General features: G+C 50.3%; 1 protein-coding gene across 2 annotated transcripts; it reads right to left on the bottom strand.

The window, feature by feature from the left end:
- Positions 1 to 872: 872 nt before the first annotated feature.
- On the bottom strand, positions 873 to 27,797 carry LOC308069403 (lipase member M-like). Of its 2 annotated transcripts, XM_080401683.1 has the most exons (10): positions 20,154 to 27,797; positions 11,327 to 11,446; positions 10,865 to 10,982; positions 10,202 to 10,400; positions 9,977 to 10,086; positions 9,522 to 9,658; positions 8,681 to 8,827; positions 8,127 to 8,198; positions 7,629 to 7,694; positions 873 to 7,451 (listed from the first exon to the last, which is right to left on the bottom strand). In XM_080401683.1, exons 2-10 carry the CDS (start codon positions 11,426 to 11,428, stop codon positions 7,218 to 7,220), a joined length of 1,185 nt encoding a protein of 394 aa, XP_080257809.1. In that variant the 5' UTR covers positions 11,429 to 11,446; positions 20,154 to 27,797; the 3' UTR covers positions 873 to 7,217. The 2 variants fall into 2 exon arrangements, with proteins under 2 accessions (XP_080257809.1, XP_080257808.1); XM_080401682.1 differs by lacking the exon at positions 20,154 to 27,797 and having other exon boundaries at positions 11,327 to 11,874.
- Positions 27,798 to 27,799: the final 2 nt, after the last annotated feature.

Below are 27,799 nucleotides of genomic sequence, written 5' to 3' on the forward strand. Positions count from 1 at the left end.
TGATCTCAGAGGTTCCACGGTGTGTTGTCAGCTTTTTTTTTTAGCCTGATGAAAGAACAGTTATTATATAAAAACATCCTTGTTTCTGCCAGCCAAAATTCTGAGGCTCATCAGAAAAACTTGATGTCTTAATGATGTGACCATCAGAAGAATCAGCTTGTTTCAGGGAGGAAGAATCTAGTTGTGAGGCAAAGTAGCATTTCAAGTAGAAATTACTCAGTCACACACTGGGATACTGCCGAATTTTCAGTCTGCCATGCTTCCTTTAAAATTTCCTGGAAGATCTGCATCACCTAGAAGTAGCCATGAAAGGCAAAGTAGATTGATGAGACATGGGGGAGGAACACAGGAAATAATTTTGGGTGGAGAACAGTCTTTCCAAATGCTGTTGTGGGTTATTTTTTATGACAGAATTTGTTACTAGAATTTGCTTGATAGAAGTGAATGACAGTGATTCCTCTCTGATGCTGGAGGTCCTTGTGCTGGCCTTGCCGAGTCCTGTAGGATGCTACGCTTATGGCAGCTGAAATGCTCATCCTACCTTATAACATGCCTCTAGCAGAGCACAGAAAGTTGCCTGGGACTCTTCCTGCAAACAATCTCCCATCCTGTGATACTATTGAATGCTCCATGATGGATATTGCAAGTCTTTGCCCACTTGCTTTATCGGTCCCTGTAAACTTTTGGCATCTGCAGCATCCTTCAGTGAGAAGCTTTGCAGAGTGACTTCTAGTGAAAAACACAGGAGCACACGATGGCCATAGCACAGTGACGCTCTGTGTTTGTCCCTCTGCTGCTTCCTTCATAGGTCCTGTCCTAAGCCTTTCTTCTCTGAAGAACAAAGTCAGAAAGCAGAAATGAAAATTTAATGAAAGTTATTTAAGAAGAAAAGCTTGCATTCATTATAGTTTCCTGGTATATCACAAAAGCCACGCTGGTTGCAGTAAATAATTAATGATTTAATTCTTCTCCCACACACCCACCCACACACCCCCCTCCCCCGTTTTCTTCCTAAATATGTTGCTTCTGCTTCTGCCTCATTCCAAGCAGCTTTCTGTAAAATTGTCCTTTGAGATAATGCTCTTTACCTAATCAGATTTTTCAGTTCGTTTGAGACAATCTGTTTCCAGTAAATAGTTTTTTCTCTTCTGAAAAAAATTACTTGTAAATTTTATCAGATGATCAGATTATCAGATTAGGCAATTGTTTGCTTTTCTATCTTTAAGAAATTCTCTAAGCATCTTTCTGTAGTACAAAGTCTTGCTTAAGTTAATCCTGTTTAAACATGTCTTTCTAAAAAAAGTATTCTTTTTCAACTTCTGCAGAAACAACTTGCCCAAAGCAAAAAAATGCAGCTTCACTTGGTATTTTGCCATAAGTACAGAAGGGCTTTTCCTTGATTGCTTGGTCTCCTTTGTTGTGCGTAAACACTTTTTTTTTCTCTTTTAAAACCCTGAAACAAAGCCGTGACCCAAATCCTCGCTGAAATGAAAATAAAGCAGCTCCCAACAGCAGGACATGTTTGTAGATGAGACACGTGGCGTGTGGCTAGACCCAGAAGGTGTATATAAATAAATAAATAAATAAATAAATAAATAAACAAACTCCAAATCCTTCCCCAGTGGCAGGAGCCATAGAGGGGACCAGCGACCCCAGGCAGAGCCCCTCAGCCAGGAGCTGGGGATGCCCTGGCTTAGCCAGACACGTTGTGTCCCCTGCAGCTGCTCCCAGTGGGGTGTGCTGGGCGGGAACCTGGGAAACACAGGGAAGACCAGAAATCATGAATGCACCAATTAGCAGCCTGGGGTGAATTTTTCTATGCATTGATGCTGTTTTCCATGAATGCTTTTACCCAGATGCTGCCAGGCAGTCAGATGGTCCTGTCTCACCTAGATGGGGCCACAGCTGCCCTGAGCTGGGGCTGCACCGCAGATCCCAGGGCCTCTTCCCACCACCACTGCTGTGACAGGCTGCATGGCACCCCAAAGCCTGCCACCTTGCTCCTCCCCAGCTGTTCAGTCTGGTCTGATGTCCCTTGCTGGGACCACTGGGCTGGCGCCAAAGTCCTCAATGCACATCAGCACTGCCGTGAGGCCATCATTGCTCTGTGGGAGGGCACAATCTCTTTTATTGTGTGCCGTTTTGGTGGGAAACGGTAACTGAAGCTGGCAAGGCTGCACAGCAGACTCAACCCCATGCCCAGTCAGCAGATCATTTCTTGGCTGACAGACGAACACATCCCTAAATAAAAGGATCTCAAACAGGCTTTTGCCACAGGGCTCACAGGCTCCTGGAAGAGCAAGTCTGAGCTGGCCAGCCTGAGGAGAAGCTGAGCTGCTGCTGCATCAGCTGAAATCCTGACGTCCCCAGGGGAGCAGTGCAGGATTGTGAAGGGCTCTGAAGGCGGCGGGAGAGAGCCACAAGTGTCATGAGAGTCTCAGCACGGGTCTCTTGTCAACACCAACAAGTAGGGTGGTCGGGATTGTCCTGGCCTGATCCTCCTGACCACACAGGTGCCCCTTTCTGTCTGCCCAGCAAGGAGAAGTTGGATGGATGCTGGGGGCAGCTTTCCAATGCCTGGAGGCATCTGGTAAGCTTGGGTCCTTGCCTTGCTCTTTGTGGCTTGCTTCCCCACCAGTCATCCTGTAAGACAGGTCCTGCTCACCCAGTCACTGAAGGACACCCATCTTGGTCTTAACCCACAAGGGCTGCCACTTGTTCCACCCTGTGATGCCTCTGGCAAAGGTTTCAGAAAGCAGTGGTCTACTTCCACGTTCAACACCGTCTCATGTCCCCAGACCCTGCCTGGGTTGTCCTTTTGGCATCTCCCTGGGGAGCAGAAGCTCTTGCTGCCCTTCTCCTAGGAGCCACCAGCTCTGACCTGAGACACATGCAGGGGGTTAAGGCAGGCTGTGAAATTGCACAAACCAGTTGATCTTGTTCAAGCACCGGCAGGTTTACCAGCCAACACCCTCTTCATTAAACCATTTCTGTGATGTCTGGCACCTGGATCAGGGTGTGCAGCTCCTCCGAGGGCGCAGCTGTGGTCTGAGGGGCAGGGTGCTCTCATTGCGGGGATGAGGAACCCATGAGTGACGGAGAAGGAGCCCCAGGGCCGGCAGTGCAGGGCTGGGACACCCTCTGAGGGCACGCAGCCAGGTGGTTCAGTGGTTTCATGCAAAAGGTGACATAGAGGCCCATATCTTCATAAGCAAAACTCCTCATGCTGAACATGCATTTTAGCCAACGGTCATGGCATATCCAAACTAAAGATTAAAGAGCAGCAAAGGTGCTTTTGTGCCACTCCACCTTTTATGCACTGAAATTGTATCAGTATCAGGAATGAAAGAGCCAAAAAGCAAAAGGCAGGGTTGAAGTCTGAAGACTGACGGGGGAGAGAGAAAATCGTGAGCATTATGAGAGGTAAAACCTCAGCCCTTTGGGTTTCTTTCTACCACAGGAGGACCACAGGGGTATCACAGTTCAGACAACAGGGGTAACACAGTTCAGAGACAGGATCATGCCAGGCACAACATGAATTTCGGTCAGTATTTCCTCTTACTTCTCCTCTACTCATGTCTTCTCACCAGTTCCCAGCTTTCTGCTCCTTCATTAGGGATTGTTTGGGTCTCTAGGATTTAATTTCTGATCTTTTTTTTAACACCTATGAACAGAAGTGATATTTTTTGATTTATTAATTTGTTACCATAGACAGAGCATGCACTTGAGAAAGCAGACCTCTGCAGCTGTTCAATACATTTGTGTTTCTACTTTCTTATTCAGAAATATCAAAGAAGTCAGGGGAGGAGGGGCAGAAGCAGGGAATGTATCTGGAAAATTATGTTCTGGTATTGACAAGATATGTTGGGAAGAACCAGACAACAGCTGGAGGAAGGAGGGAAAATGGTAATCTGTCCCATTGCTGCTGTGATTTCTATATCCCCCCAGATATCTCATGGCCTGGAAAACTTCCCTTAACAGCAAATACTTTAGAGATATGGGTGCACAGGCACATTGCCTCGTCTCTGATATAGCCACCAGGTCAAGTCCTGGCTGTCAGTTAATTTAAAGCATCTTGACTGAGGCAGCATTTCCATACTGTATTTTGTTGCATATAGATGTAATAAACTTTCCCCGGAAACATTTTGGGCAAATAAAAAGAAATGAACCATGCTTTGGAGCATTCACCCAGGGATCTCTTAGAGGCTTCAGTATTTGTAATTGGTCACAGTAGAGTGATGGAGAAACTGAGGAAGATGTTGCTCTTCTCAAGAGCATTCAGCACTCTGAAATAATCAGATGTGTCTTGTGCCACAGAATCATTCTCCCACAAAAGAAGAGTAGGGCCTGGGCAAAACTGGTGAAACTGGGTGAAACAGTTCAGGTGGTCTGAAGACAGGTCCATCTGAAGGCAAAAGCCTGATCGTACATCTCTTCAAAATCACACCAGCTAAAAGGCGAGTGAAATCTTTATTCAAGCAAATGAGATGTCCTTAACGACACATGTCAAGGGATGGTGAAGATCTTCTCCTTGAGATGGAGGCAGCTTCAGTAGCACCTAAGGGATGTATTTTCCCTTGTGCATCCCTCAAAACCATGACTGCTGTGGAGATTTTTTCCCAAAGCAAAAATGTTTGTGTCATCAAGCATGGTGAGGATTGGAGGGAAACTGCAATCGATATTGATTGTAGATCATTATCTGTCTCCTCTGTATTAATGATGGGTTGGGTTTTGCTCATTTCAGCAGTAAATTAATCAGCCTGGAGGGTCTGTTGAGCATGTCTGCTAGTGCACAGGTTAAGAAATCCTCAGTCCCCTTAGTCTGCCTCCTAACCAGTAACTCACAACATGGACCTATGGTAATCTGTTGTAAGGCAAATACATTCGCTGGTATTTTTACCTCTTCATCTGGATCATGAGCTGCCTGCTGTTTTTGACAACAGTCCATACATTTGGTGATTAGGACCCATGTGGGAAGAAATACACCCTCGCCCTATTTTTTTAATTCTATATAATTAAAGAGGCCAAACCATGAAACGGGCCCATGAGCAAACACGTGAGGAGAAATTGGCCATTTTCAGGTTGAGGCTGGAAATCCCAGCTACTGCCTCAGACGGCAGGTCCTGCCGCAGGCTCAGTAGGTGCAGGGGGGGACAAAAAGTCTCTAGGCTGGTTGTTTGGGTGGAGCTCAGCAAGTTTATAGCTGGGTTGGATGTGGCACCAGTGACAGCCAGGCCTGCGGGTCCTTGGCTCCTGAGCTTCTCCAGTTTGGTGCAGCAGGTTATTTCTTTGTGAAAGATCCTGATTTGGGAAGCAGTATAAAACGGTGGTTAGGACTTTCTCTAGGTTGTCATAATTTTGTGGATGAAATAACATGATCCTGACTTCATTTCACTTGAAAGAGGAACCTGAAGTGTGTTATTTGAAGGTGCAGTCTTAAGTATATATGTGACTCATCCTCATTAGCCTCAGCATTATGTTGCAAACTGATAGCAATAGCTTCCCATCATTCATGCCAATTTCTTACTCTTACCAACCTTGTATTAGGCAATCTACCGACAGGTTGAGTTTGACCAATGCTCCCTGAAGTGAATTCTTCTCCTTTTACTCTTCAGATACAGGTCAGGGGCGGCGTGGACACCTTTGCAAACACTGAGCTGTGTGCTCTAAATCAAGCACAGTGCCTTGCAGAGATCCACAATGCAGCTGGTGGTGGTGGTAGCATCACCATAGTCCTGACAGCAACCAGTGCTTTGAGGCCAGCTTTCTGACATCAGTTTGTGTTACAGAGCAATGCTTTATCCTTTAAATATATTATTCTCTCTGTTAAAAGGCGAGGGATGCAAAGGTTGCAAATCAATCTCTGATTTTTAGTCCACCCAGACTGAGGTTCTGAAACCTTCCACTCTTTGAGTCATTGTGGGCATCTTTTACTGTGCGCAGAGACTTGCAGGCAGAATCATGCACAATTCTACAGACAAGCAACTATTTTACCTTCTGGCAAACACGTATAATAAATAGATGGGGCTAGCACGCTGTTAGGTTAAGCACAAATGTGCTCACCATACCTGATGTAGGCACTGATGAGTGGCTTTGCTGACTGGGCAATTATCAGTGAGGTGGGGAGATGCTGGTGTGAGATCCTGGTGTCTGTTACTTGGAAACCTTTGATGTCCCTGAGTTGCTGTTCCTGACTGTCCACCTCTAGTCAGGTTTTTCTCCCATGTCCTGAAGTTGCTGACAAGATAGAAACAGCTCAGTTGCAGTCACTGGGCGACACCAGGAAGGACTCCCTGTGGACCCAGGCCATTTTCTCCTTGGCATCAGCTTCATCTATTCAAATTGAAATACTCTGTCATTCCCACCCCTGGCATGAAAGGTGGAGCTCTCAGACTTTTGTTTGGACCACTCAGCAAGGTGAAAGGCATATAAAGAAGACTCATCCATACCTGCTGCTGGGCTACTCTGCTGCTGCTTTCACAGATAGAAAGAGTCGGTAGGTAGGTAGGTAGACAGGTATTTTTCAAATATAGATGCTAAGAACAGAGTATTATTCTTAGTGAACCGCACGTTTCAACTCCCTAGAAAATACAGCTGGGTTTTCACCAGGAGGTGACATGGGACTCTGTTCTGGGTGGGTTCTCTTCCAGGAAAGACTTAGCCTGACGCCAAGGCCCAGATGTTTCCCTTTCACCACCTCCCAGACATCGACTTCTCTGGTTTTATTCTACCAAGAGGAACGTTTCTCTCCTGCAGTCAGTGCTCACTCCCTCCAGCCTTTCCAGAGCTGCAGACAAGGTCGCTTTCCACCCTTCCTTCACTTAAACCCACAACACAAAACACACGCTCAATTTCTGGAGTAAAATTTTGTGCTTGCAATGCCCTAAGCCAGAAAAAGCAAAAAAAAAAAAGAGACGAACAGGCCTCCTGCACACCTCGCCCCAGCAATAGGCTGAAAACACAACCCCAGTGAGGCTCACCAAGCAAAGGGTTGGAGATCGGCTGTGAGGCAAGAGTTTATTGCAATCTCTAGTCACAGAGGGCAGGCAGAAATTACACCATTATATTTAAGGCATTAAATCAGTGTGGTATAGGGTGATAGGAGATATTTTTAAGAAGAGAAGAGCAGAGCAGCAGCTCTCACACAAAACCCATGTCCCCAGCCACGTGGGAACGGGTGGCTCCTACATCCCGGGCACATGCAGCACATGGACCATTCATGGATTTTGATCCATCAGAGTGACTATCTGCCTGTACATGCGCTGAGGGGCATCCTGACCCCAGTGGTGGTCAAAGTGGTTCCAGTCGGGGAAGTGCTCATGACGAATGAGGCTGGTGATACGTGGCAGCAAGCGCTGAGTCTCTGCAGGGGGATTCACCCAGTCCTCCCCACCACTCCACAGGACGGTCGGCACTGTCATGTCTTCTATCCTGTACAAAGGGGGGGAGGCCTGGCAGGGGGGAAATGCTCCAGTTATTCACAGGCTCTAACACCAATAGCACTAATGGATAAGGCATGCTGCCCTGGCATCCCAGAAGACTCTGGCCATGCTGGCTGCTAGAGGAGGCTACCCCCATCCTGGTCCCAGCCTCCTCCTCTGCTGCTCCTTCTACAAGCGCTCATTTACCTGGTTGTACTTCTCCTGGTTCTTCTCCCCATAGTCAAACTGCTTGAACTCCCCCGTTTTGGCAGTCTGGAAGGCAGAGGCAAAGTGTTGACTCTCTGTGGGTGACGCCCTGGATCAGCCCTACCTCAAGCAAGGGGCAGCAGCCGGGTCTACATGAACGCTCTCTGCCCAGCACAGCCCTAGTGTCTGAGCTCGTGCTTGCTGGTGCCTGTCCCATGGGCCAGAGTAAAACGGGAGTCCCAGAAACACCTACACGGGGTCCTTACCCAGGACAGAGGCAAGCAGCTGGGTGTCTCTGCCTTGGCCAGCCAGGAGCAGTAGCTACCAGCTGTGGCTTTTGAGACACCTTGGTGCTGCAACTTAAAAATCACTTTTATTGGCTTTGATTCTACCTCCTTACCTGTCTCCAGGGCGAATGAAGCAGCATTGTAAAATATCATGTTCACGGATTAAAAGAAAGAGCATTGGTTACCATTGTCATGAAATCAGAGTCTCTACCTGTCCCCAGTGGAGAAGAGTTTTTACTGATGTATAGTCTGGAAAATGAGCTAGGTATACATTCAATCGGCTCTGCAGGAAAAAGAAAGTGTTTTTTAAGTGAGTTACAAATGAAAATCTGTCTAGGAAAAAAAAAATCATTCTGTCTTATAACTGCAATATGAACATCATATGCTCCAACAGCTTTATTCTGTTCAGAGCTAGGAGTAGCTTTTAAAGGTCAAACCAGTTAACCACCACTTTAAAATAGAAATACAATTGGTCTAGTCAATTTTTCATTATTTTTTCCTGTAAACTTGTTGTAGGTCAGCAGAAGATGAGGCAGGAGTTCCCCTTCCTTTGCAGACAAGACCACAAGTGATTCTTTCCTACTGAAGCCTCCATTAGGTTTACCATCCCAACACCACTGAAAGAAATCTCCAAATAACCACTGCCTTGGGCCGTGCCTTTTATATCTTATGGGGTTTTATAATCATTTTTGTATCTCATTAGCTATCTCCAGGTATCTAGGAAAACTGGAGGTGGCTATGACCTCAAGACCCTGATGTACCCACCACGTTCAAGTTTTTCCTGTTGTACCCGCCAATAAGGAAGATCTCATTTTCACAGACTTCAGCTGTCAGCAGGTTGCTGCACGTCTTGGCAAGAACGGCTCTCTCCTTCCTCCCCACCAGAGTCAGCTGCTTGGTTCCAAATATTGTCTGCAAGGGTGCAAGAAAACAGGTCACAGTGGGTCCTGCAACACGTGTCCCCTCTTCATGGGAACCGCCTGTCCCCAGCCAGTGCTGGCAGGCAGCTCCTCAGTATAGTTGCTGACACATTTGGCTAGCCAGCTTTTCAAGGAGGTTGACCCATGGTCACACCCAACTCTCAGAGCAGCGTGAAAACATCAGTGTCCTTTCCATGCTGTGCCATCATCCCCATTATCCTGGTGCATCATCTCTAAGGTACCAGCTTCCAGACCTCAGCCCAGGATGGCCAGACTCATACCATTCATCTGCCATGGGTGTTGACAGATGCTGCTCAGGTGGAGCATGTCCAGCGAGCGTGCCAGCTCCCCTTCCAGCCCTTCTCCAGCCGCTGGAGCAAAGGGTGGAAGGGAGGCAGTGCAGGGCTGCTCTCAGGCTACAGGTCTGGGGTGTGGTGAGGTCAATAAGCAAAAACATAAACAGTAATGGTAGAGGGTTATGGATATTTTAAACCCTGAAAGCTGGCAGCGCTCAACCAGGTGGAGAGGGACATCCCTGTTTGGGATCCTGGGATCGCTCACCTCCCCACACGCATCTCCAGTGCCTGCGGCAGGTATGGGCTCAGTGCACAGCAGCAATGCTGGGGATGTGAGCTGCCAAAAGCTCCCGGGCTTTGATAGTAATAATACACAAACCCCTCACATACCTTCAGCACCGTGTCTGGTAAAAACGCTATCTTTAACACGGGGCCTTTGACATGATGAAAGGTGTAGAGAGGAGCCAGCGCAAAGAAGAGTTTGATTTTTTCAGCCAGGTGTGGCATGCTCGAAAATGCTATGAAACCTGAAAAGCAGCAAGAGATCACGATGGTAACCCCAACATGGAGAGCACTCATCCCAGACCTCCTGTCTGAGGCACAGGGCCTGGAGAAAATGAAGCTGCAGTGCTCCTAGAGGTAAGCACCACTCAGGATGGCTTGGCAAGGTGCAGCAATCCTCTCCCATTCAGAAGGACCAAGAAGGCAGCTGGGGAAAGTGGCCCTATGGGCCAACACAGCCCCATGCCCAGCAGCCTCCAGTATGGGACAGGCATCAATGCCCCTCTCCTGTGGCAAGCCGATGCCCTGCTCCCACCCATGGCCCACTCCTCCTCCTCACTCACCTAGAGAGTTGCCCTGAGCGTGGCCAATGTAGAACAGTTTTTCCTGCCTGGTTTGCCTTAGGATGAAGCCCACCATGGCAGGGAGATCATACACGGCCATCTCGTGGAAGCTGGGGAGCAAGAGGAGAAGTTGGAGGAGATACCCATCTCCCAACCTCCCATGGACATCAGGTGGTTGGCATTGACAGCTCAGAATCCCAGCCCTGTCCTTGGTGGCCTCCTCACCTGAAATCCCAAAACTCTTCTTGGTCAACAGAAAGATTCAGGTGCCGGTGGGACCAGCTATTGCCCCGGCAGTTTCCGATCCAGACGTCGTACCCCGCATCAGCAAGGATGAAGCCCAAGCTGCTGTTGGGGAGGTTGTCCACCCAGTCACCACCATCTAAACTGAACCCATGCACTATCAACACAGGTAACCTGGATCCTGGAAGAGGAGAAATCAGGTATTCAACACAAGAAAATCCCTTCCCATATGGAAATAAAATCTCTCTGTGCATCTCAGTATTATTTTCTGCAGGCACCACATTAAATATTCCCTTCTCCCATTATTTCCTTGCCTCTGCTGGTGCTTTTTTTGTTTGAAGGACTTTTTCCACCCCTGGCCCTGAGGTATCAGGGAATCTTGGACCAGAGCAAGGGGTTTGCTCCAGGGAAGGAGCCACTGGGGCTCTCTGGGTCATGCTGCCCGGTCCTGGATGCAGCAAAACACAATGCTGAACTCCTGCATCTCCAAGGACAGCTCAAGGGAGGTGGGCAAAAACTTTTCATCACTCTTCCAACTGCCAAAACTGTCTGAAGGCACAAGCATCCACGCTGGCTTCCCCTTGTGCACTGCCCCATCTCTGAGCAGGGTCACAGCTGCTTTACCCTTGATGAAATGGAGCGCACCTGAGTGTCCAGCTCCCCCCTTGTCGTGGGGAATCCGGTTGAGGCTGAGGAAGTAGCCATCCTCTGTCAGCACATCGTACTCCTCACTGGGATACCCATGGAAACGGATCTTCTGGCTCTGTGGGGACAATGGTCCAAGGGAAGAGGGTGACCCATTGCTGTCCATCACCCTGTTGCCTGACCCAGTGACACCCACCCCTGCCACCCATGCTCTCCAGTGTCATCCCTGCCTGCACACACCTCAAGAGAGAGCATGAGAGACCAACCTCCAGCTGAGATTATGATGTGGCATCCATGCAAACATAGGAAACTCTTGATGTCCCAAGCCCCTGGCTGACTCCAGGTGCAGATAACAGGGTAAGGGATGGGGAGAGCCCAGCTGGTCCCTCGGAGAGGACTTCAGGCACACCACCTGGGGAAGTCCCTGTCCCACGGGTGTTTGTTTGACCCCCCAGCACTTACGATGTTCATGAACTGCTCGGGGTTGTCATAGCTCACTCCAGCGTGTGGGATGCCATCGCCCAGCCCCTGGCCCAGGCACAGGGCCGCCAGCAGCAGCCACATTTCGCCTCTCTGCAGCACCTGAGGAATAACGGGGCTGGTGTGAGAGGGATGGTGGGTGCACCAGAGGCATGAGCAAACACTGTGCAGCTCCGGCACTGCTGGCAGCACCGCCAAAGCCTGATGCTGCAACATACAGTGCGCGTTTCCAGCCCATACCATGGGGCCCCATATGGGACCCTCTAAGCAGCACTGGGCACTCAAGCAACAACCTGCATCTCTGGCTGAAGCTAGCTGAGCAAGGGCACCCAGTGGCACATCCTGGAGTGTCAAAGCCCACTGGTGCTTGTTGCACAAGTGAGTCCTCTCTCCAGATGAGGGTGACTGCTCTGCAGGGATGTCACCAGCCTCTGAGAGCCCATTGTCCACCTGATAGCCCTGTGCAGGTGGAGGGCCACTGGCTTAAGTTTTTTACTTGTAGAGGTGTCCTAACATGTCAGTATTGTCTCCTAACACTTCCCAATCTCCTGTGCAGTTATGAACCCACCCCAAGTATCTCTTGCTAACCCTTCCCACCTGGCTTGTTCCAGCTGCAACTGGAGTGTGGGACAAGCAGCCCCCAGCCACCCCATTTCAGGGAAAGAAAGCATCCTTCCCCCAAGCAGGAGGCGTCATGTCAGAGCTCCATTCTGCAGGAGCTTCCCTGCTCCATCCCTGCCTTGGATGGTTTATAACTCATCACCACGTGCTCCTGGTGTGCCCTGCCATCCCCAGCACCCAACCTCAAAGGGATCCAGACTTCAGGACAGACCCAGAGAAGTCCACTTCCCTGGTGACCCTGTTGCAGGAGCTAGAAAAGACTTTGCCTCCCAGAGCAGGTGTCTGAGCGTATTTTCCCAACATCTTTCCAGCACGGAAAGGTCTTCCACGGCTGCTCAGGAAAACAGGAACACTTGTCCACTGTACAGCACCACATGAGCCACAGAGGAAAATCATTATCACACATTAAACAAAGTGTCAATTCAAGTCTTGCTCTGTGTTCAAGTCCCGCACCAACATCTTGGTGCCTACAACTCCCTGTGGAGGTGAGGACGTCCTGGGATGAAATTTCTGTGATGGTCAAAGGAAGGAGAGGTCAGATTGCCCCATGATCCTGAAGACAACGTTGCTAAACCCGATCTCCCCTACTGTTGAACAACAGTGGCCACAACTGCAGGCTGGATCCATTTGTGCAAATCACCTTTTTAAGGTGGTTTTAATCTGTAGCCCATCCAAACTGCATGTGGAAGGAAGGTAGGAAGGACAGCAGGAAGGAAGGAATTACAGTGGACACCTTCTCACCAGGCTGAACTGCACACAGGTGCAGGCAAGATATTGCAGGCCATGCCTGGGGACATCAGAGACAAACCAAATTACTGAAATAGCCACTTCAATAAGCAGTGTGGATTACAAGGGCCAAGAAGCCAAGCCTGCATAGGAATTAGAAGATGCCAGAGGTGCTCTTCCCATGCCAGATACAACAATATGCTTCACCGTGCTGTTTTGCTGTTGCAAAACCCACCCAGAGTTTTCATACCAATTGCATTTTCTTGGTGAGTTTTTCACTTAGGAAACAGCTTCTTTCCCTTGAGTCTACATCTTGGCTTTTAAGGCTTGGCTGCACAAAACCAGGGCTGGCCTGAGCTAGCACTGGGTACAGTTGTGCTCTGAGTAGGAAGTTGGACCAGAGGTCTGCAGAAGTCCCCTTCAGAAAGCCGTGTCTGGGCTGGACCCAGCCAGAGCAGCCTTTCCCCATTCCTTTGACAGAGAGTTCTCCATCTCTACCAGGCTCTGCCCACACAGTCCATCTCCCCTACATCTGCAGCCAGCCCTGCACATCATCATATGCAACAGGACCTTCCGCTGCCCCATGATTGGCACCAGCCCACAGGCCTGTGGTTTCTGTTGGCTCGTGCCTGGCTCACAACCCTGCACACTTTGTGATGAGGGTTTGCTCCACCCAGCGCCCCTTTCCCAGCTCCTGAGCGGTGGCACTAAGATTTCCCATATGTCTTGGAGGTCACCACCATAGCTGAAGGCTCTACTGCCCACACTAGTGTCATCCAGATGTTATGATGGCACACCATGGTAGCCATGACCTGTGACAAGCTGCACCACAAAGCCCACAGATGCCAGTGAGAGCACTGACAAGCATTCAGCCTCTTGCAGAAGCAACTCTTGGTATCCCAAGAGATTAAAGCCTTTGTGGGAAAGGAGGAAGGATTAGTCACTGCACATACCTGTGGCATTCAGCAAGCTCTAATAGGCTTCTGGGTTTTGATGTAAAAACACCATAGGAAGACATAAAGACCTGCCAAAATTACGGTCCCCACATCCTGCACCCAAGCCTTGGTGCCACACAAGTCATTGGAGTTGTGTCCATCCCCAGGTACCTGGTGTGGTCAGGAGCCAGCCTGCAGTGAAGAATTCCCTGCTCCTGCCCCAGCAGGGGAGGACTCAGAGGAGACGTCAGCTCACTGCCTCACAGGGGACCTGCCCGTGCTGCCCAGCGAACCTTGCCTCCACAGAGCTCTCCCACAGCAGGGCCATCTCCTCCAGCCCCCGACTGCCCATCCTCAGCTGGCGCAGCGGCATGCTTCCAGGCTTCAGAGCTTCAGCACCACCTGATGGCACCCCTGGGATCAGACCCTGGGTGCTCTGGACCACGCAACTCAGCTGTTGGTGCTCCTACCACTTGCCTCTGGCACCAAGGCAAAGTATGTACCAAAGCACATCAACAAACTTGAGAAGAGCCCAATAGCACCTTCCTCAGAAGAGAGACTGAAACACATCCCACCATCCAAACCCAGAACCACTGTCCCTGATGGCAAACTGCTGCTCAAATGTGAGTCCCTGGGCACAGGCAAGCAGGACAGCAGAAAGAAGAGAGAGTCTTTGCTCCTTCTCAGAGGTTCCAGCCCCACTCATCAGTCCTGGGTGATCCAACCAAGCCAAAGCTAGGGATGCAGGGATGCCCCATCCCCTCCACACAGCCAAAATGGATGGATAACCAAGAAAATGTCTAACCACAGCCAGAAGGACTCGCAGCACTCCCTCAGCTCACTAGGAAGCACCCAGAGTTCATGCTTGCAAAACCCAAGGAACTCAGATGCAGAACTGCAAAGCAGACCCTTCAGAGGACACTTTAACTGCGATGGTGACCCATACACCAAAGTTCTCCACACATAAAATGAACAACTAGAGGGATGATAAAGCCTCTTGACTCACTTGGGATCCTCTCTTTCAGCAACAGCCTGGTCTAGAAGGAGAGCATGCATTGCACATCAACCTGACCTGCTGCTCCAGGCCTGTCTGTGCCATCAGGAGGGTCGGCGACACTGAGTAAACCTGTCTTCTTGGCTTATAAAGACACACGGAGAGGCTGGGACTTGTCTGTCAACATCTGAAAGCCCAATCCCTCTCCAATCACACCTCCTGCTCTTCCTCTCCAGCCCAATGATTCAGATGTGGCAGCCCAAACCCCAGGTAGCTCAGCAGCAAGTATCCATGTCTTGCAGGTAGATAACGAGCTGTTGGGCAATGTCCCCACCACTGGGAACACCTCGTAGCATCCTGCAACTGGGAGCTGCATTTTTTGCATACCTCTGCAGAGGGATTCCAGCTGCCTCATCTGTAATAGAAAGGGCAACCTGCTCTGCGGCTGTCAGACAGGTCACTGGCTGCTCACGCCTGGCTTTCCTGCTGTAGGTAACCGTTGGCCATGTGTGTCAGCTCTGCACGTCAGCAGTACAGGGATGGCCACACTACCTAAAGGAGGTGGTGCAACCATGCCTGGGTTGAAAGGGAAGAGGCAGAGCTCACCCAGGAAAGGAGGAAGAAATACCAGGTTCGCATGATACTGATGGTCTGACTTAGTGGAGAGATCCCAAAAGTGGAAAACCAAAGACTGCAAAGCAAATCTTGTGTGGTCAGATGTGACAATCAACCTTCTACGATGGCTTTGCATCCACAGGCCCCTTCAACCACATGTATTCCAGCCCCGTCACCTCTCCTCTTGCCAGAAGAGCAACGGTGGTGGGAAAGGACCTCTGGGGTCTGCATCCCAGCCTCCCTCTTGCAGCAGGACTTTTCACTAGCAGCCATGGTTCTGTCTAGCTGAGGTGGACCCATGTGACTGCGGAGCAGCATCCAGGAAAAAGACAGGTGGAGGAAAACAAGCGTAACCAGCTTGACATTGGACAATCATTCCTGAGCCAACAAGTAATGCATTAACGGTTTCTGGTCTATACTGTATTTCCCAACTCCCATGCAGTGCTCAGTGAGAACAAGAGACTGGGGTCCCACCTGGGCATACTTCTCCCATATCTCTCATGGATGACATGCTGGACCTCTCCAGTTTCTGACAGCTGAGGAAAACAGAACAGTCACCATGGGAGCTGCACAAGGTCACGGCCCAGCTCCTCCCTTCCTTGCCCACCCCATGGGCCCTCAAGAGCTTGGTGAGCACCTGGGACCCTCTCTTCTCTTGGTGAGACACGGGTGTTGATGCATCGACCAAAGCACAGCGGCACCCACTGCCAAGCCAAGGCCGGTGGAGCCCTGGGACAGCAGGCTCACAGCTCACACACCCCAATGTATTGCCTTTGGCTATGGTCCCTTCATGTAAGATAAATAATAAGATCTGAAGTATTGGCCATAAACATTATTTTGAAAGTCCTCTTCCCATGCCACAGCACTGCTCATACCCTCCGTGGGCATTTACTGCCGACCTCCTCTGGAGACGTGTCTGCCCTGGCCATGCTGATGTGGTTTTGAACTGCTTTTGGATGTGACTTTCATGGCAGAGAAGACATTAAGTATGGAGGGTTCCTCCTGCCTGTGTTACCACAAGCCTGACAGGGTACTCCCAGTCAGTGCCTTGATCTGAACAAGCAACACATGTGTTTTGCCAGCATCAGGTCTCCACAGGACAACCAGCAAGTCAAGCTCTTTGCAGGCAGCTTCTAGTCCAAAGTCAGTGGACACAACAGGTCATCTGGGTTAGAAGAAAAGCCAGACCAGGACGGAATTGGCACCCACTCATTTCATTGCACAACCATTCGATACTCAAGTCAGGCTGCATCATTTCCAGGGCCAAAGCAGCCCACCTTGAGAAGACCCCTTTCACATCAACTCCATCTCTCTTCCTTGGGTTCTGATTCATGGGCTTTAATGGCAGAGTTTGTATCGGGACATTATTCAAGGACATCGCTTTGGAGACCAAATTGGACTCGTGTAGCAAGACATGAGGTGATAGGTCTATTGCCAAAGGCTGCCTATACATTGGTCTAAGGCAGATTTGCCTGAGCAGCTTGTATTTCCCTGCAACCATGTGCACAGGGTGAGGAGCTGCCCTGGCTGAAGAAGATGTAGGTGTCTCTCTCAAACAGCAGCAGCCTGCTTACAGGCTGGAGTTTCCACTCCATGGATGCATATTTCTTCTTGAATTTGTATGCCAGCAGACACACCACCCCCCTTCCTGAGAAATGGAGCATCCTGTTCCTGTACAGTGGGAGGATCTTCACCTTACTGGCTCATAACATTTGTTGAGTGCTGCCAAAACAAGCAGCTTTTGCCTTTACACCAGTTTGCTCGAAGGTGATGACTGCAGGCCATAGAGATGTCTACCCTGTCTTCCATGGACAAAGGTTATCCACAACCCTGGAAAGACAGCGTCACCTCAGTTGAAGGAGCTCAAGGAATGAGTGTCCCAGTGGGGAATGGGACAGGGGGAATGGGGAAGAACAGAACGGGTCACAAAGTGCTTGTGACTCTTTTGGAGTGGCATCACCAGTGAGCAGAGTATTTCCTCTGTCAGTGCGAAATACCTCTGGCTTGGATGGACCCATGCTTATTGTGGTTTTCGCCAGCACAGAATTATTGTTTGTTTGTTTTCCTAAATTTAAATGCTCACATGAAAGAGCAGGATGTGGCACCTTGCAAGAGCTTTGTGTAATTACAGGGCCTCTGGGCGCCGTCCCCCACACCCAGCCGAGGTCCTGGAGGAAGCAGGCTGGTTTCTAACTCAGTGCAAGGCTGGAATCACTCACGTTGCACTCCTTTGAGCAAAAATGTCAGGACTCAAATTCAGGGCTCATTGTGCTGATAGCACAGTCCAAGCAATCCGAAAGGCAGCATCTATTTACCTGCAGACTTGTCCTGTACCCTTTTCCAAGCTTTTTTACACTGGCTTGTGCAAACAAGAGCATGTATCCCTAGTGCCTCTGGTGGATATAGCATGTTCAGTAGAGGTTGCTTAGTGTTTTGAAGAATGTGGAGACGGCACAGTGTGAAACTAGTTTGGGGGTTTTTGAGTCATCTGGGATATTGAAGAAACTGCAATGAAACTCAAAGGAAGCATAAGAAGTATAGAAGACTTGCAGGAACACTTGCCCTGACTCAAGCACCTACAGACATCTCTGCCAGTGACCTGGCTGCTCACTGCACTCCCACTCGGTCTGGGTAGCCATGTTTGCAGCCTCTCCTGCCTTGAAAACAGCTACACAGAGGTGGCAAAACACCAGACTACGAATGCCCTGCTCTAAGTGACCTTTCAGGCAGCATCAGGCATGGACCTGATAAGGCAATGGTGAGCGTCCTACAAGACAGTGAAAATCATACTGAGAAGTGCCATAGAACAAAGCAGGCATTTAATCATCAGCTTGACCAAGAAAAACATCCAAGACTCTTTTTATGCAAGATGTGCCTTGCACTAAAAGCCTCAACCACAGGTACCCACAAAGAATGTAAAAAAAAGTAAAAGGTTAAGAAGGGGCAAGGAAAGCCAGCTGCATGCAATTGGTAGAGCAGAAGACATACAAGACATTACTGCCATGCCAGGAAGGGAGACATTTCACAACAACTTCCCATTTGGGGCAAGATGCTTTTGTACTCTAATGACTTCTACCCAGTCCTACAGCTTACAGGAATGGTGTGTCCTGTATCAACACTCCTAAAGTGTTGTCCTAAGGAAGGCCAACATAATAAATTATCTCTTGTCCAGTGCCCTGCAGAACAAGATCAATGGTTGCACAGAGAAAACATTAAGTTTTGTCTCTTCCTTGTTCCATAAGTTGCAGATATTGCTCCCATCAAATATGCGACATGACTAGCACTGGGTGTGTTTGTGTCGGGCTCTGCAAACGATAAGGGGTAGGCATCCAGCGGTGCTTTATGTGGATCAAGAGAGGTGACTGTTTCTCACCGCTCCCCAAAACCTACAGGGCAGCCACATCTGCCCAGTAGCAGCATTCAGGTGCCCGTGCCTGCTGGCACCCATGTTTGGTATCACTGATGACATCACTCCTGATCCCCATGCCTTCTGCCCATGATCCAGCTCCCGTGCTGACTCATGAGGAAGCTTCACAAGAGCTTGTGTCAGCCCGGATTTCCACCAGCAATGCTGAGGCTGCTGGGACATGCTCCCCTCCATCACATCACCCATACCACAGCCAACTCTGAGGCAGGTACCCACTGGCTGAACAGACTCAGAGGCATTTCAGGGGGTTGCTTGGCAGATCCAGAAAACTGCTCACTGATTCAAGCCCTCAGCTTTTCCTCTCAGCAAGGGCAGCCACATGTCAGCACAAGTCCCTCTTGGCACGTCGTTCTACTTGTGAGCGCTTCACAACCTTTGCTTTGCTATTTGGGGGTGGAGAGCACCCAGCACATGTGTGATGTGTGTCACCTCCCTGTGGCTCTGTCTGTCCTGATAAGGGTGGGCTCCTAAACATGTGCACCTCACCAAGAGGCTTGCAGAGCATCTGAGGTTGCTTTGGCATCATCCACACAGTCACCACCACGTCTCTGTTGGCCCAATTCAATTGGTACCCAGTGCCTTCAGCACAACCAGAACCTGCATGGCCAGTACTCAGCAAAATCAAAGCTGGAGTTAAGACGTGCTTTCCCCCACCAGGCAGGAGCTGAGAGATACTGAGGGGCCTGGCAACACTCAGGTAGGAAGGGATGGAGCCTGGGAAGAGGCATCTCCAGGGCTGGACCTGCCCCTTGGCCAAGACAGCACCCCACAGCCACAACCGCACTGCTCAGGCAGAAGCCTCCAAGAAGGCGACTCTGTCATTCACAGCCCAGCGTCCAGGGGCCAACTGCCGCTCCTTGAAGCCGCCGCCATCGTTCCACCCTGCTACTGACCTGCGGTGGTTTGCAAAATACCTTCAGAGTGAGGAGAGGGAGTTAGTCATGCCAGCGGTTAAAATTATAAGGTAGCAATGAAGCTCAGCCTAGACTGCAGGAAACCTTGCTCCTCCCCCTGGAGACAAAGTAGGAAAGCAAACTGCAGACAGAGGTCCCCTGGGGTTTGGGGGTTGGGGTTTTGGTTGGGTTTTTTTTTCAGTAACAGACTTTACACCCTGCTACCGACAAACCAGAAAAACCTGAACTCAAGTTTCTTGCTAAATTAAACTCAGCAGCACAGATGCACACACAAGAAGAAACATCTCACCTGCTCTGCATCAGAAGCAACAGCAGTTAAGTGTCATAACCAGCTGAAAAATGCAGAGGACTTATGGAAGGGCTTATTTCTCCCCCTCCCACTCCTCCACAAGTTCAGAGAGAAGAAATGCAGAGTCAGCCAGGGCACTGTAGTGATGCTGGCTGGCAGCAGCCTCTGGGGGTCTGTGGTCCGACTCAGCCCCCAGCAGGGCCAACTTCACAGCTGCAGCAGGTTGTTAAGGGCCTGAAATAACAGCATGACTTACCAATGACAATAAGGCACGCAGTGGAAACTCACCTCTCGTCCAGCTGAAGCAGCACAAACACAGTGGTGTTACAGTTCATAACTCAGGTGGTGAGAGGGCTGGACTTGGCCAGGGGGCCTCTTCCCACCCTGCCAGAGCTCTCTCCATCCCCTCAGAATTCCTGCACCAGGTGGCCACGGCTGTAAAACCATCTCAAGAGGTGGCAACTCATGTTCCAGGAGAAGTGGATGACTAGGTGGGTGTTTTTAAATATACAAAACGCTACACTTCCTGTGAGAGTTCGAGCAGATCATGTCCCTCACCAGTGCTTTCACAGCACCCTCTGCTGCCCAGGCTTTCCCTTTTCCTTCAGAGAGCACCATCCCATGGACAACCGTCAGTCCAAGACACCAGCGCTTACATGACTGGACAGCAGCTACTGAATGGCAGGTAGCACTGAGAAATTTAGGAAAGAGTACACAAGATTAAAGCAACTGCGGGAAGTTAGTCTTCTTGGAGGTAGAGCCATGGCACTGAGGGGATGGGGAACTGTGGAGAGGGGAGAGCAGAGTCACCAGCATGCAGTGACCATGGCCACCTGAGGCTGTGTACCCACCCCACAGTCTTCCTAGAAGTGCTGGTATCTCCAAAGGAAGACTCTCCAGGAGCAGGAAGCTCTGTAAATGTTGCTGTTGAATTGATGTAAACAGAACATTTCAGTTGGAAGGAACCTACAACAACCATCTAGTCCAACTGCCTGACAATTCAGGGCTGCCCAGGTTAAAGCACGCTACTAAGGGCATTGTCCAAACCCCTCTCAAACACTGACAGGCTTGGGGCATTGACGGCATCTCTGGGAAGCCTGTTGCAGTGTTTGAACACCCTCTCAGTAAAGAAATGCTTCCCAATATCCAGTCTAAACTTCCCCTGGCATAGCTTTGAACCGTTCCTGCACATCCTGTCCCTGGATCCCAGAGAGAGGAGATCAGCACCTCCCTCTTCACGTTGCCTCCTCAGGAAGCTGCACAGAGCAATGAAGTCACCAGCCTCCTTTTCTCCAAAGTAGACAAGCCCAGAGTTCTCAGCAGCTCCTAGCCATGCTTTCTAGCCCTTCACCAGCTTGGTTGCCCTCCTCTGGATGCATTCAAGGACCCTCACATTCTTAAATGGTGGGGCCCAGAACTGCACACAGTACTCCAGGTGAGGCTGCACCAACACCGAACACAGGGTGATAATCACCTCTCTTGATGGGCTGGTTATGCTGTGTTTGGTGCCCCCCAGGATGCAGTTTGCCCTCCTGGCTTCCAGGGCTCACTGCTGGCTCCTATTGAGCCTGCTGCCAGCCAGCACCCCCACATCCCTTTCTGCAGGCTGCTCTACAGTCACTCCTCTCCCAATTTATTCTTGTGCCCTTTGTTACTCCATACCAGGTACAGAATCTGGCACTTGGACTTGTTAAATGTCATGCCATTGATTGCCCAGTGGTCCAATCTATCTAGATCCCTCTGCAAGGCCTCTTGGCCCTCAATAGAGTCAACAGGGCCTCCCAGTTTGGTATCATCAGCAAGCTTGCTCGTGGTGTGCTCAGCTCCTGCATCCAGATTGTTGATAAACATATTGGAAAGCACTGGCTCTAGAACTGAACCCCGAGGAATGATGCTGGTGACCTGCCACCAGCCAGATGCAGCCCCATTCACTACAACCCTTTGAGCTCTGCCCTTCAGCCAGTTCTTCAGACAGTGCCCTGGGAACCTGCCCATCTCACAGCTGACCAGCTGGTCCAGAAAGATCCTGTGGGGGACAGTATCAAAAGCCTTACTAAAATCCAGAAAAATACACCCACCGCCTTCCCTCCACCCATGAGCTGACCTTATCATAGAAGGGTATCAAATTAGTTAAACAGGACTTTCCCTTTGTGAACCCATGTTGACTGTGCCTAATGATTGCATTATTCTTTAAATGCCTTTCAATAGCACCCAGTATAATCTTCCCCATAATTTTCCCAGGAACTGAGGTTAGACTTACAGGTCTGTAGTCCCCTGGGTCTTCCCTCACACCGCTTTTGTAGATTGGAATAATGCTGGCTGGCTTCCAGTCAGCAGGTACCTCTCCAGACTCCCAAGGCCTTTGGTAGAGGAGGATCAAGAGGGGTCCTGCCAGAATATCCGCTAGCTCCTTCAGTACTCTGGGATGAATCCCATCAGGCCCCATGGGCTTGTGAACATTCAGCTGGTGCAACTGGTCCCTTACAATTTCAGTGTCAACAAATTCCTGCACTCGCGGTCCTCTGGCTCAGGGCACTGGGCAGCCCACAGTCTACCAGTACAATTAAAGACTATCCCATAAGGGTATCTTAGAGGGTAAGGAGGGGATTCTCTTACCACTCTGTGCTGTGAGCTTCTTCCAGCCCTCCTCATTCTTCGTGACGCTGCCTTCCGTCTGGCACAAAGCAGATCCCAGACCTGCCTCCGAAGTGGCTGAGTTGGCCTGCATGCATCGTAGATGGCGGAGTACAGCTCCATTGATCAGCCTCCTTCTCAGACTCTCAAATACTCCTCCGCCTGCCCACCTCTTCCTGCAGCTCAGCCACCAAGCAGAGCGGTTCGTCGATCTGCTCACATCTCCTACAGCCTTCCTTGCAATCAGTTTCCACCTCCAGCAATATCCCTTCACACATCCCATAGCCAGAAACCTGCGTGGCTACATGCTCTCTCTGTGTGGCTGCTGGTTCTACCAGCTGCTAGAAGCTCAGGAGAAGTAGAGGACACTGCTTTTTGCCAGGTGGTCACCATGCTGCTACCACTGTTGGTGCTCCTCGCACTGCCCTGGTGTCCTTTGCAATCACACCATTCTGGCACCTGATGAGACCTGGCTTTTACCAAAACAAATTGAATCTGGCTATAGGTGTGTCCCTGAAGGTCACGCATCTTTCAAAAAAATGCATTCTGAAACCAGTTTCAAAAAGAACAAAACCTTCCAAACTTTTGAAAAAGGCTAAGGAAATTAAACATTTACAAATGCTAAAATCTCCGAAAAATCCATTTCAAAACTCAAGCAAGTCCAAAGCTTCCTTGTTCTCCTGCACTATCATGCAGGCTGGTAGTCAGCAACATCTTCAGATGTTTCCTTGAACCCCAGGTGCTCTGGTTCACTGGTCCACAGCTGGACAGAAACTGTATCCTCCATCACTACGGGCAGATAAAACCCATACATGGTAGACGTTCACTCCTGTGACTCACACCGTGTTCACACCAGTCCTGCCAGGATCAAGTACTAACGGCAGCACAGATGAGAAAGCAGTCCAATGGTTCACCCTGCTGTTGCTTTCGAGTAATCTCTCTCTCTCCCCTTCCGTGGGTGTTTGTTGTTACAAGAGGAAAACAAAATAAATTTTAAAATCTATGGAATAAGATCGGCTATCAAGCTCAGGATTCTCAGTTTTATCTCAATTTCGTATATGGATTCTTAATTGCTTTTAGACAAATAAGAGACATGTATTGTTTCACTAGGGGCAACCTTCACTTTCAAGCCTGGAAGCCTGGATCGTGCTGTGGTGCTGAGCCTAACAAACCCCCTGCACCATCTCCCTTATTAGCTGACACTTGGTAGGTGCTGCATGCTGCAGCTCTTCCCCACCCAGGGCCAGATGCCGGGCTGAGCTTGCAGCTGCCTGACAAAGCCCTTCTGCAACGCTCTGCCTGGCTGCGGATACCAGCACAACCAGATGTCCCACCAGCTGCAGGCTGCAGCACGCACAGGTCTCCTTCCAGCAGATGGCAGATAAGCCTGCCAGCAAGAAACCGCTGATGCTTCAAGTCGTGGCTGTGGCTGATTTTCCCAGCTCGCTCATGCCTTAATAGTCTGCGTAGTAATTCACCCTGAATTTAGGTCATTTTGGGGGCCTTCCAGCCGGATTTTATCAGTGATGTGGGAGAGGTGGGGAGTATCCCTGGGGCTTGCAGCACTGGCAATAGTGAGATACCAGCTGGGACTGGTGCAGAGGGTGGTGAGGGGGATGGCGGGGGGCATGTCTGCATCCCGGTGGCGCACAGAGCCTCAGCAGATGTGCTGGATCCTCTCTGCAGAGTCTCCATCCATTGGCAAGTGCCATGTCATGGTCTGTATGCTGGAAATCTCAGCAAGGTGGTCTTGCTGAAGACTCAGCTCCTGCTCTGCTCTCGCTCCATCAGGCTCAAGTAACAGGAGCAGTAACGTGGCCCCAGGCTTGATGCAAGGACCAAGACTGGCCATAGCTCCACCAGTAGCCTCTCTGATGTCTTATCCCCAAAAGGAAGGCAAGTTATCTTGGCGTTAATATATGCTGTGAGGAAAGGGGAGTGATTTCTCGTCTTGGCATATTTGATCCTGTTTTTCCACCTTTCTTCCTCTCCCTAGAGGGGAAATATCAGACTTTGCTCTGAGTCACTACTCACGTGAGGGTGAGCCAGGCTGGGAGGACTTCTGGCACTGCCTCCAGCTAGTCCTTGGTAAAAAGCAGTCATTACAGCTTCAAACTGAGGCGGAACTATTTAGGCTTTCCAAAGAATGTATGTTTGCATTTCAGCAAGTGGGGCTTAGCCAGACCTGGCAGGTATCAGCACCAGAAGAGATGACAGGAGTACGCAGTGTGCAAAGCCACCTCTGGTCGCTGCAGCATGCCAGTGCGTGGGCATGTTGGCAGGGAGCAGAGAGGCAGCCTCAAAGGCAGCGCTGCCAAAAATTACACCCACAGCCCACGCCACCCCTCACCGTGCCTGCAGGTGGCTCCTCAGCCACTGGGCAGCAGCTGGCCAAAGGCATTGCCAACTGGGAGGAGATGAAGTCTGTGGGAGAAGTGCAGGACGGCCAAAAAACACCTAATGAGGGCTGTGATAGGCACACACAGAGATAATCGACCAGATGCAGATAACTGAAAATTGGGTGGGCACAGACACCCAGCAGAGAAAGTCACCTCTCGCTGTGGTCCAGACAGTCATCCTTTGTGCTCAGTAAGAAAAGACTTGTCCTCCCACCAAAACTGCACCCCATGGCTGATCAGAGCGAAAGGTACCTTCATCCCCAGCTTCTTCCCTATCCAGGGATGGATTTCGTTTTCATTTTTCAAAGAGCACCCCCATCAGTTATTTTGAGGACTGGGAAGGTTTGCATTTCCAGGCAGTGGCTCATTACACATGAGGAGGCAGTGAGAAGAGCCAACAAGAGCTGGACAGGTTTCCCACAGCAGCTTGCTGGGAGGACCTAGGCTGGCCCCATGTACCCTCCTGTGCCCCATACACCCTGCACCACCCTGAGCACCAATGCCAGCCCTGTGCAACACTGCCCCATGCACCAAAGCCAGCTCCCTGCATCAACACCAGCCTCATGCACTAACACCAGCGCCCTGCACCAACACCAGCTCCTTGCACCAATGCCAGCCCCTTACACCAACACCAGCCCCTTGCAAGCAACACCAGCCCCAGTGCAGGTGGAGAGTGATCCAGAGGCTGCATGTCCTCCGGCCCACAAAGGTCACGGGCAATGTCAGGTGACATTGTGCTGCATCAAGTGGAAATAACCAATTTGTTACAGCACTCAACTCTCCCGTAATGCCATGAAAATATTCCCAAAAGAGCCTGGATAGGAAGGGTGTCTCCTTTCAGAGCGGAGTCCAGCCCTCAGGTAAATTACATGTTGGCAGGAGCAAAGATAGAGGGAGTGGCGACCCATGACGCTCCCGAATGCGTGGAACAGAGGGAATAATAGCCCGACGCATAGTGGGCAAGAGCGGGGTGCTCGGGCAGCGGGGACCTCCTGTTTGCAGACATCAGGAAGAAAGGCACCCACACCTCTTCTGCTGCAGCCCCTGGACGGCGAAGGGTAATCCGTCCTCCTTGGATGCCTCTGCCTTTGCACGAGCTGCCAGTGGGGGGGCCATCCCTGGAGACAGCAGGAGAGAGCTGTAGGTAGTTGGAGAGCCCTGCGGATGGGACAGCAGGGCTTCCCTAGGAGCCCTGGGACTGAAGGAAAGTCGTTTCTGCTCGTGGGTGGGGTGGTGGGAGCGCTGGGGTGTTAGGACTGTGCGGCTGGTGGAAGAGACTTCACCCTGCTGCACCTCTTGGAGGTCACCGGGTGCTCTCAACGTCTGCCGAGCTGAGGGATCCTTCACAAAGGGAATATTTTTGCAGGCTGGCTGTTGGGAGGCAAGGGCCATCCTGGGCAAGGCTCTTCCCTTGAATTTGCATGCTCTTCCCCAGATGCTATGCCACAAAAACGCTTTCCATCTCTCCTTGCTTTTCTGAAAGGCTCAGTCTTAAAAACAAGACCAGAGTCTCCTGGGGACGGGCAGCTGCAGAAGTGCTGTGTTGAGTGTGCGTGGCTGCTGTCCTTGCTGTGCCTCCCCTCTCTGCCCATGTGTCTCTGAGACCTGCGAGCATCCTGGAAATGATCCCTCAACCACCTTCCCCTGGGGAAGGAGAGCCCCACTGCACAGCAAGGATGTTGGCAGCAACGGGCGATGCAACAAGGTGTTTCAGCCCCAAATCACAGCCCAGGGGGTTCAGGATGGAGGTGGAGAACCATTCTTCCCCCAGAGTGGCGAGCAGCCATGGGGGCTGGGGTGTCACCGTTTGGAGTGAGGGAGCAGTCAGGTCTCAGCTGAGCCAAGCCAGTGCCACCCCGACCTCGTACTGACAATACCCTGCTGTGAGCAGGAGGGTGGACAGGGGTGTCCCCAGGTGGGTTCCCTCCAGCAGAGCAGCAGTGCCTGTGTGATCCTCCACATATCCGCTCCAGGAACAGCAGAGGGAGCAGGGAGCCTTCTCCCCAGCTGCAAACCCACCTCCTGCAGCATATGAAGCCAGTTCCTCCAGCAAGAGAGGGGATGATGAGGGTTAGCTGGGAAGTGACAGAAATGCTCACGGTTCTCCTTTCTTGCCCCGGGAATATTCTGCAGGGAAGCACTGGGGTGGATGCAGGTTACCTGGCACTGGCATCCAGCTGCAGCCGCTGCTTCCCGCACACCCCGGCACAGGCACATGCATTCAGTGGGGATTTGGCAGGGCTCCGTGCTGTGGGCTCCACACAATTTAACTATTTAAGCATGTCAAATAAGAGTTGAGGCAGTATTCCTGTTGCAAATTTGCTGTCTCCAAGTCTCCAAATGTTAATAAGACTGTTTGTTGTAGGAACATGCTTCCTGTATGGTAGGAACAGGTACTTCAAAACCCTTCCCAGGAAGAACAGTGGGTCTTCTGGACAATCTTTCACTCAGGTTTGCAAAAACAACTCAAGTGTGTCCCAGGGTCCCTTTCAGCCATAAGGAGAGCCCAACCAAATTGCATTATCTGATTTCATACCAAGAACAAAACCTCCATTGTCCTGCAACTTAAAATTAGGTGGTTTACTCCTGATTAGTTCAGCTATCAGTTTAACCAAATAATCTATTCTTCTGACTATCCAAGACATCATTTTAAATGAATAGTCTATATTCACCCCCTTGAAAACCAGACTTGCCTAGGCACGTGTAGCTGTATGTATGTACGTTTTTCTGAATACAAGGTTCTGATGGAGAATGTGTGATTAAAATGTGATAGAGTTTGGACTCTGGCATTGTTCAGGATAAGCAAAATGAGCCATTTTTAGAACTAGTTAGAACATTTGAAATTTAAAACTATTTCACCTATTGAGTGGTCAGATTGATACACAAACAGAAGCATAGTGC

The sequence above is a fragment of the Falco punctatus genome (assembly GCF_963210335.1).
Source record: "Falco punctatus genome assembly, chromosome: 9".
In the NCBI taxonomy this organism is placed as follows: domain Eukaryota; kingdom Metazoa; phylum Chordata; class Aves; order Falconiformes; family Falconidae; genus Falco; species Falco punctatus.

What these genes read in the sequence shown, in the direction of transcription:
- LOC308069403 (XM_080401682.1), bottom strand. Translation starts at nt 11,587, where the DNA reads ATGGTATGGGCTGGAAACGCGCACTGTATGTTGCAGCATCAGGCTTTG. An exon ending in GAAGAGTTTTGGGATTTCAG is followed by an intron (nt 10,087 to 10,201) that starts GTGAGGAGGCCA and finishes CTTGCTCCCCAG; the next exon opens with CTTCCACGAGATGGCCGTGT. An exon ending in CTCTTCTCCACTGGGGACAG is followed by an intron (nt 7,695 to 8,126) that starts GTAGAGACTCTG and finishes TCTGCCTTCCAG; the next exon opens with ACTGCCAAAACGGGGGAGTT.